This window comes from Tupaia chinensis, unplaced genomic scaffold, assembly GCF_000334495.1.
Source record: "Tupaia chinensis unplaced genomic scaffold, TupChi_1.0 Scaffold000294_5, whole genome shotgun sequence".
Lineage (NCBI taxonomy): Eukaryota > Metazoa > Chordata > Mammalia > Scandentia > Tupaiidae > Tupaia > Tupaia belangeri.
The window spans coordinates 2,655,048-2,665,339 of record NW_006159782.1 but is presented as its reverse complement, the minus strand read 5'-3'; the positions used below and the strand labels follow the sequence as shown (position 1 = coordinate 2,665,339).

At 44.6% G+C, this 10,292-nt stretch overlaps 1 protein-coding gene across 9 annotated transcripts in view; it reads left to right on the top strand.

Annotated features, from left to right (window-relative positions):
• TNRC6B (trinucleotide repeat containing adaptor 6B) overlaps window positions 1-10,292 on the top strand; it is a 223,687-nt gene that overhangs the window by 145,727 nt on the left and 67,668 nt on the right. For all 9 annotated transcript variants that reach the window (XM_014588699.2, XM_006150751.3, XM_006150748.3 and 6 more), the window contains one exon: window positions 7,500-7,841. In XM_014588699.2, the coding sequence (XP_014444185.1) occupies window positions 7,500-7,841 (342 nt within the window). The remainder of the gene's footprint in view (window positions 1-7,499; window positions 7,842-10,292) is intronic.

The following is a 10,292-nucleotide window of genomic DNA, read 5'->3' as shown; positions in this document are numbered from 1 at the left end:
AGTTGATGTAGTAGATTGATGGAAGGATTGATATAATAGGTCAGATTTAACAGAATGAAATTTAAGAAGGATAAAATGAAGATTAGGATTCAAAAGCTCAATTAACATTATATTACATAGTAATGAATTGAGGACAGTGTCACCTTGTAAAAAGATGTCAGGGTGATGGTTTAATAAGAGTTATCAGTGTGAAATGACTGATCTATACCAGCTAACATGACCTTAAGTTGCATTAATAGAGAGAAATTGAATCCAAAAAGGTATTTACAGTTTTGCAGTGGGCCCCACACTGGAGAAAAGAAAGACCAAACACTGTGGAACATGTGATGTTTAGACCAGATTGGTCAAGGAATGTATGACCTTGGGAAGGCCTCCTACTTGGGGAACTCAAGGTCTTCAGAGATGTGAAGGACTGGTGCCTGACACTCAGCGTTTCTTTGGTTGATGTCAGTCATGTGTTTTGCCCAGGAAGACTTGTTCTGATCCCTGAATATCAATGGTGAGTCAGTACAACAGGGGAAAACTTCCAGCTCAGTATAAATTAAAATTTCAGGGCCAGCAGGTAGCGTGGTGGTTAAAGTGCTAGATTCTACATGACCAACTCTTCTGTTCGAATCCCAGACCCGGTGACTTGAAAAACACACTAGGTACTTGTGTGTGTGCACCCATAATCCTAAAAGGTGAATGGAGAAAGGGATTGTGATGTGGCCATCCTCCCTGTGGGGTGATTTCTCACTTTCCCCTTTTCTGTCTGTCTCTCCAGCAAGCACGGGTACCCTGTGGCAAAAATCTAAAAATAATTTTTTTTTTTTTAAATTAGATACTGTTTTTCAAAGCAATAATTCATGACCTTGCCCTTTTACCTACTGGGACACAGCTGAGGGACACAGCACCTTCCCATTGTCATACCTGGATTATGGACCATGGAAGAAAATTAACTACTGTTTAGTCTGTGGTAGAAGGCATGTGCTGCTCGTGGTGGTTGGGAAAGCCTTGGGTGAACTCTTAATGTATTGATGCTGGGGGCTCTCCCCTCCCCCGAATTAAATGATTTATAAACTAAGTATTTGGAGCAGTCTTTACACCTTGTAGACACACGTCTGTGAGTGAATGGCAGGCGTTTTAAGACTTGTGGCTCAGATAGAGGGCCTGAAAATACTAGTCCAGATGGGAGGTAGTGAAGAATCTAATCTGATTAGGAGGAGTGGTGGTAGCAAAGAAGGAATGAATTGGAGAGATGCTTTAATTCAACGTAATGTTTATTAGATATTGGAAGTATGTGTGTGTGTGTGGGGGGTTGAGTTAAGATAATTTTCCAGGTTTCTGACATGAGCAGCTAACTGGATGGGTGTTGACTTCATTTTTAGACTAGGAGATAATGAGACTGGGAACAAGTTTGAGGGTAAGAGTAAGGGTGAAAGGCATGTGGTTGGGACAGTGATTCGGGAAACTGCTGCACCTAAACGTTAGAGCCTGAGGAGTCTATACTCAAGTAACTTAAATGTGGGAAGGGTGCAGGCCTCACCCTCAGTTTTTTTATTTCATTTTAATATATTGTTTTTCTTTGTTCACGAGATGGGGGGAAAGAAGGAATGAGGGAGGGAAGGAAAGAATGGTCGTGTCACCGTCATCTTCCTCCAGTCCTCTAACCCATCAGAACTTGTGTATTTGCATGAGCCTGTGGTGTGTTGCAGGCCAACCAGGCAGGGGACTTGAACCCTGGTCAACATGTAGTGTCCAGGTTCTCTTGAACAGCACATCATTGCTGTGTCAGGGAGCTAGGGTGATTTTTTTTTTTTTTTTAAGGTGTAACTTATGGTCAAATTTAACTGCTATTTTGCAATTATGGTTAAGGGGATAGCCAAAAGCAGAGCTGGCCAACCATGGCTAGTGGGCCAAATCTGATTCTCTTGCCTGTTTTGTTTGTTTTTTAATTATGCTATAAGGTTCATGCAATCACCAATGAGAGAAAGAATGAGAGATCACGTCCCACAGAGAATGTCCGGACCACAGCCCCTTCTCCTCCACTCTCCTTTTGGAAATTTAGACACGCACACCTACATACTCTGTGTGTTTTTCAAAGCTATTAAGTCCAAGACTTGAACCCCTTAGTCAGCCATGTGGGATCCAGCTGCCTTGACCACCACACCTCCTCCATATCATCTGCCTGTTTTTGTACTGCTCATGGACTTAGACATTTTTAAAATCATTTTTAATTATTGAGGCAAAAAAGAACAACAGTATTTCATGATTTGTGAAAACGTGAAATTCATATTCACTGTGCAGAAATAAGGTTTATTGGAGCACACTCATTTGTTCACACATTGTCTATGGCTGCCTTTACCCTGTAAGTGCAGATTAGACATTGCAACAAAGACTGTGTCGCCAGGAAACCCTGAAGTATTTACTGCCTGATCCTTCATGGGAAAATTTTGCTGATCCCTGATCAAGAATATGAGGAATCCGTAAGGGGAAAGCTGAAGAGCTAGCTGGGAGGGAGGACATGACCTGTAGTAGCAAAAGCTGCAGAAAAGACAAAGAAGGCAAGTCTGAGGAGTGTGCGTCAGGCTGACAGTGAAGATCTCTAGTGACTTACTGAGGAGAGACGCTTCCAGGGAAATACTCAGAACAAACGCAAGTGTGGATGGTAATGAAATGGGGATAGAGGGCCCTGAGCATGGGTAATACACATTGACCACTCACTGTGGACCATCAGCCTTGAAAATCTAGTGTTTCAGAATTTTTAGAAACTCATTAGAAGGCACACATGCAAGTTAAAGGAAGAAAGGCGGGGAGAGGGAGAAAGCGCCCCACAATGGGGTGTGGTTACGCCGCAGTCCCTTCTCCTCCACTTGTCCATCCTTCATGGGATTTGAAGCACATGTGCACATGCACCCAGTGTGATTTTCAAGCCACCAGGACCATGACTCCTGTGGTTGGTAGGAGTCCGCCTCCCCTAACCACTAGGCCACAGGCCAGCCCTAGATGATCATTTTGTTCGATGCCATCCTTTCCTTTCCTTTCCCAGAGAGCATGTGTGTATGAGGGAGAGAGAAAGAGAAAGCACCCCACCTTGGGGCCCGGTTGTACTACTGTCTTTTTTTTGCTCTGTTTCTTCATCCTGTCAGGATCCTGGGCATACACATATATGCCCAGCATATTTTTCAAGCTGCCGGGGCTAGGATTTGAACCATGGTTGACCACATGAGATCTGGCTCCATCCACATAGCACTTAACCTCTATACTACAGGGCCAGCCCTCAGAATTTTTTTTTTTTTTTGAGAGAGATTTTCAGTATAGGGCATGTGTGCTTGCCAGAGAGAGAGAGAGACAGAGAGAGAGGCAGAAAGCAGGAAATCACCTCCCATAAAGGATGGCTACACAGCAGTCCCTTCTCAATTCTCTTGGGATCTCGGGCATGCATGCACATGCACCTGGTGTGAATTTAAGTCCCCAGGTCCAAGATTCAAACCATGATTGACTATGTGGGAATCTAGTGACATAATCATTATATCATCCACTGGTCCCCTGAAATTTTTGGATTAATTACTTTATATAACTTTATTATTATTATTATTAGTTTTAGTTTGACCAGAGAAAGAGAAAGTGAGAAAGCAAGCCACCAGGTCAAGACTCAAACCGGGCTCAGCCATGTGGGAATCCAGCATCTTTAACAACTATACCACCTGCTGGACCCCCTTAGAAATTTTAAAAACAGTCAAAATCACACTTACCGTTGTTTTGTTGTGTGTGTGTGTGTGTGTGTGTGTGTGTGTGTGTGTATTTAAATTCCTAGTATATGCGGTCTAGTACTTTATCTCTTGCAATAAATTCAACATGTTGTGATGGGGGGAAATACTCTGGTCTGAAAAAGTAGCGGCTTGAAGTTTTCATCATTCGGGGCGATTAGAAGTTTAAACTGTGGCTCCTACATCGCAGACGTCCTCACCCTGGCCAGCACCAGCCACCTGTCCTGCTCACTGGTCTCTGCCTCTCCCAGCCCTGCCATTTATACTCAGGGTTCCCCAGTAAGGAAAATGCTTGACGTTCACGCTGTTCACTCCTTTCCTCCTTCTCTGGTCTGCCACCCCAAAACTCAGCCTGCACGATGGGATTTCCACCGCCACCACCACCACCACCACTGTTAGGTTATATCACCAACGATTTGATGTTCATTTGTTCATTGGTTAAGAAACTAAGCCAGGGGAACCAGCAGTTAGCGTAATGGCTATGTCGCTGGACTCCCACGTAGTCGACCGCGGTTTGCGTCCCGGACCCGGTGGCTTAAAACTCACGCCGGGCACATGTGCGTGCGTGCCCAAGATCCCGAGAGGAGAATGGAGGAGAAGGGATTGTGGCGTGACCATCCCCTCTGGGGGGTGATTTCTCGCTTTCTGTCTCTATGTCTCTCTTTGTCGGTCTGGCGAGCGCATGCGCCCTATAGCAAAAACCTCTCCAAAAAAAAAAAAAGAAACTGAGCCAGCCAGTCACCTGAAATGTAAGTGTGTCAGTCCCTGGACCCAGAAGCCATCATAGGATGAGAAGGTAAACAGGCAAAAAAGATCCTAGGACAGAAGTTTAAGCTGTGGGGCCAGCAGGTGGTGTAGTGGTTAAGATGCTGGACTCCCACATGGCCAGCCACATTTGGGTCCTGGACCTGGCGGCTTGTTTTCTGCATTTGCCTCTCTGTCTCTCTCTAATGAGCCCACATGCCCTTTAGCAAATTTTAAAAATAATAACAATAAATAAAATTAAGTCTTTTAAAAAAGAAGTTTAAACTTAAAGATATGAAAATAGCCTAAGTAAAGGGACTGGGGAAAGGGGAAAATATTCAGTCGTTACAGTACCTAAATGATTTTTAGAAAAATATGAATATTAATTAGAGAATAGGACACCCAGCATTTTTTTTTTGCAGTATTTTCATTTTTCCTGTGACATAGAGACCAAATTTAAGCCATACACTTTTTCTCTGGAAAATAAGAAACCATGTCCTTATTTTGAGTGGCTCATCTTTAGAAACATTATTAAGACACGGGAACAAATAGGATCTGAATGATGTTGAGACTTATTACTTTTTCTTCTGTTATCATCCACCATTCTGCGTAACCAGCTCCACACACAATTCTGTTGTCTTCAGTTTGGACTTGGAAACCAGGGTGGATCAGGCCTCCTGCCTCATAGCTCCACTGCTCTCCAGTTTGTGTCAAGGATCCTGATTGGCCCTTCAGTGCTTACAGTACTTGAATTCCTAGCAAGATGTAATTTAAAAAGTACAGTAGGGATCCCGTTAGGTCCTGGCATCCAGTCTGGTCCTGACTGACTCGGTACTGCAGGCTTTTCTCATCGGGTCTTGGAGTTGTGAGTGACTGACCTCTGGCCCTAGAAGGGCAGTTCCTGGAGAAGCCTGCAAGGAACTCGCAGGCACATGATGCCAGCAGGTTTCTTTGGTCGACAGTGCAGTGAATGTTGTGTAGTTGGTCACGGTGGTCATCAGCCTCAGTCCTGTGGGCTGCTGCACGTCCGCCTTGTCCTTTTTAGGAGGCACGTAGCAGGCCTGGTAACTTAAAGTGAAGCCTGGTGCTTTTGTAGAAGGGCAGCCTCGTAGACGCATAGCTCCCTCCATCCTAAAAACCATTTGGGGAGAATCTATTCCCCTAGACTTTGGCAAATTTATATTCTGATAAGAGAAAAGGAGACTGGGAATGCCAAGTGCTATGGATCCTCCAGAAACAGAAAACGAGCCATGAAATAGTCTTCATTCATTTTTGAGCAGTTATTTATTAATTGGCTGTTACAGGTCATGTACTAGGTATAGTATTAATGGAAACAATGACTAGCTTATTTTCTTAAGTCGCACATTTATTTTGCTTATTGTATTATGGATGCTCTGATCTTCATTCTTTACTGGGAGGCGCAGCACTGGCCCTGGTGGGACCTGGGGGTTGCCTAGAAGTTAGTTGAGTACCTCCTTCTTCTCTCCTGTCCCTCACAGTGCTCACTCGTGTCCGGTGGGGATATAGATTGGGCCCCTGATTTCTGATGATGTGTCTCTCTCATAAAGGAGCCAGTTAGACAAGCCACATGCTGGCCCAGCAGCATTTCAGCAGTCACAGCAGTATGCCACTGGAGCTGGCCTGACAGTACTCTGAGCGGAGGGATTTAGCTTCAGAACCAATAGAATTACTGAGCTTGGTGATTATTTCTACAAAACTGCCATCCCCTATTAGCCAGGTAGATTTTCTTGGCAAGTGTATGGTCTTTTGATAGAGTGCAGCGAGAGAGGGACACATCTAAGAGAACTTTGTCTGGGGGGCTGAGAAGGGGAGGGCCAAAGGCCCAGTAGAGTGTAGCTTTGTGATTGACCTGTGCATTCTCATGCTGCCGTTTTAAAAATTAAGGTTAAGGGAACCAGCAGTTAGCGTAATGACTATGTCGCTGGACTCCCACGTAGTCGACCGCGGTTTGCGTTCTGGACCCGGTGGCTTAAAACTCACACCGGGTGCGTGTGCATGCATGCCCAAGATCCTGAGAGGAGAATGGAGGAGAAGGGATTGCAGCGTGGCCTTCCCCCCTGGGGAGTGATTTCTCGCTTTCTATCTCTATGTCTCTCTCTGTCTGTCTGGCGAGCGCACGCGCCCTATAGCGAAAATCTCTCCAAAAAAAAATAAATTAAGGTTATAAAACAATGACTTAAGGTAAATAAGGAAACTATCTGCACTTTGAAATTTTTATTTTAAATAAAGAGAACAATTTATTTTGATTTTTAAAAATGATTTATAATGTTTCTAACATTTATAGAGAGCCGAACAAAGTTTTGAGTTCGGGTAGCCATAGAAACCAAAAGCAAGTCAAGTTTTGTGATTCTCTGGGCTTTTAGGGTTACTGTTGGGGTGCTAAAGGAAAAAGCCCTGAGAAAAAAAGATAAAAGAGGAGTCCTTGCCCTTGAGGGATTCATGACCTGGTGAGGGAGAGGAGAGCCAGGAATTACAGAATTTGCATGTAACACGTTCGTTTCAGTGGGAGAGGGAGACGGACTGCATGTTCCAGGAGTACACGTGAGGGTGCTTAGCTCACTTAGTTCAGGGACTTCAGGAAACGTTTGTCAGAGTCACATATTTTAAGAATGTGGACAAAGGGGCCTTTGGTCTGAGGGTCTTGAACCTTTTACTAAAGACTGCCATGGACAGTTACACCTGCAAAAGAACCTTTAGGGAATTGATTTCGAGAAGGGAAGGATGATTGCTTCCCTGTCCTCCTTAATTAATGGAATGTAATTCTTGGATCTTGCAGTTTTCGATTCCTTGTCACTATCACCTGCCACCTCCACCCTACTTTCAGTAAACTGATGATGCTGTGGGGAATTTTGAAAGATGATGTTCCTCAAGAGTAGAGTGAAAAGGAGAATTGTCATGTTGCAATTAGTGTCTTATAAGCCTTCTTAAAAATGATCTTTAGAAAAATGTATTTGATTTCAAAAATTATTTCTCAACCTCTTTCAGTGCCCGAAGTGACGAAACCAAGTTTAAGCCAACCAACGGCCGCCAGCCCAATTGGCAGCTCTCCATCGCCACCAGTCAATGGTGGCAACAATGCCAAAAGGGTGGCAGTGCCGAACGGACAACCGCCAAGCGCCGCCCGCTACATGCCTCGGGAGGTGCCGCCGCGATTCCGTTGCCAGCAGGACCACAAAGTGTTACTAAAACGTGGGCAGCCTCCTCCGCCGTCCTGCATGCTCCTCGGGGGTGGGGCAGGGCCTCCTCCCTGCACAGCACCTGGAGCAAACCCAAACAACGCACAAGTGACAGGAACGCTGCTGCAGAGTGAGAGTGGGACTGCACCAGGTAAGGCTGGCGAGTTACCCTCATGGCCACGTGAGAGAAGGAGCACTTCGCTTGCATGGCCTGGTGTAAAAGCCATAAAACCCGTAATTTTATAGACTTGGGGATCACTCAGAAGAGTGGGTCCTGGTAAGAGGTGCCTGTTGGCTGTCATCTGGCACTGTGTCGTCTAAGTGTGTGCTCCCAGCACGGGCGGCTGATGGCGCTGCTGTCGACATCACTCTTTGACCTTTTTTTTCCCATCTCAGGCAAGAACATTATAAATCCAAGCCTCCGTAATTCCACTGTATGTAAAAGTTTGTGTGCGGAGTATGATTCAAAGTCAAGCTTGCGTGGAGGCTTGCTCTGAATATTCAGATATCTATTTATGTTTCTAGAATGCTTGGAGTATAGAGAGAATGAGCTCTTCGATTACAGTACAGAATCTTGGTAGGATACCAAGTAATAATACCATTCTACAGTTTTCTATTTGGACTTTTTAAGCCAAGATTTCTTTTGAGGACCCTGGATTCTAAGCTTTGTTAAATATTGTATGTAGACGTAAAGGAATTTACCTGGAAGGTTCTGCTTCTAGATTTATTTTTTTCTTTCTAATGCCGAGGGCATGTGCACAAAAGAGAGAAAGAAATGGAGGCCTTTCTCCATTTCTCCTACCCATCAGGATGCTTAGGCATGCATGCACATGCTCCCTGCGTGTTTTTCTTTTTTATTTTACTTTTTTTTCCTTTGGAGAGGTTTTTGCTATAAGGTGTGTGTGCTCGCCAGACAGACAGAGACAGAGAGACAGAAAGTGAGAAATCACCCCCCAGGGGGGATGGCCACGCCGCAATCCCCTCTCCTCCATTTTCCTCTCAGGATCTTGGGCACGCACGCACACACGTCTGGCGTGAGTTTAAGCCATCGGGTCCGGGACTTGAACTGTGGTCGACTATGTGGGATTCCAGCGACATAGCCATTATGCTAACTGCTTGTCCCTCTCTGCGTGCTTTTCATCCCACTGGGGCCAGGACTCATAAACTGTGGTCGGTTGTGTGGAATCCAGCTCTCACCACATAGCACTTAATCAGTGTGCTATGGGTCCAGCCTGAAATTCTGAGAGTTTTTAGTAAATAAATTTTAAGTCCACTAACAGCTAAGAACTTCCAGCTCCCCTAATTTTTTTTTTTAACCTCATTAACAGAATTTAATTTAGCTCTTAAAGTGTCTTTTGAGGCTGCATTAAAATTTAAATCTTGAACCTTGTCAAGCATCACAGACAATGAGTTGATAGCTGTCAGTGATAGTATGCCTCATTTGAGTTCTGCATTTGAACAAAGAAATGCCTAGAATGTTCTGTCATCACCTTGTTATCTGCAGAATAAGGATGGAAAGGAACCTAGTGAGGACACAGACTTCATGCACAGTTGAGCCCTACCCAGAGGCTCCCCTGTGGGCTGTCGGGCCAGGCTCAAAGCTGGTAGGAAAAGGCCCGTGGCCCTTCCATTTTGGTCCCTCATAAACAGTTGCAAAAGGAAGCATTTTTGCAACTGAGGATAGCCAGGCCTCAAAGGAAACAGAGGTCCCGCGTGAATCAGAATCTCCTTTTCATTGTTAACACATAGTCTTGAGATCTCATGAGTATGGGATTCTGTACTTCCTCACTTTTATCTCTCTATGTAATATTTTTTTCACTTTTTTTTTTTCTTGTGAGTCAGATTTTTCTATTCATTTTTTGCATTTGAAAGTATTCTTGGATGGCATCCTCGGTGTGAGATGCTTCGCCATAGCTCTTAACTTCTACATAGCTGCAACAAACCACTTTATGGGATTTTCCCTGCCCGTGAGTTTTACAGATGCCTACCCATTTTCCTAGTTTCTCATTGGCATCAGCTTCAACAAGGTCAATTTGGTGTTCAGCACTAAGGTTCTCCACCTACTTGGCCTTTGAAGGTTCATCACATTTGGATGCCAGCACAAAAGACAGGCTTCTGCACCTTTGTAGATTCCACATGCTAGGCCACTGTGGGTGAAGCAGGTGCATCATATAAGCAGTCCTAATGTCCATTACACCTCCAGCAGCATTGCCTTCCTTGGCCATAGCTGGGTTATGGATTAAGCCAAATCTTGAATGCACCTGAGCCTCCACCGATCTATGACTCAGCAGCAGCAGTGCTGCTGGTTTTTGAAGCTGCTTAGAGGGCTAAAATAAGTTAAAAAGAAATTATATTATCATGAACATACCATCTTTTCACCACCAAATATGGTAGATTTTACCAAATATGTGTCAAGCCAGTCTAATTTGTCAGAGTTCCTGAGAGATACGAACTCTTGTCTGCTTAATCTGTCTGATGCTTGCATTCCTTGCAGTTGAGCTCAGTGGGCAGTCTTTGTTCAGTAGATGCTTACTGAGTAGCGCTGCACTGGCCACTGTGTGGATTGCACACATTAGAAAGGCAGGGTCTCAGCCTAAAAGGC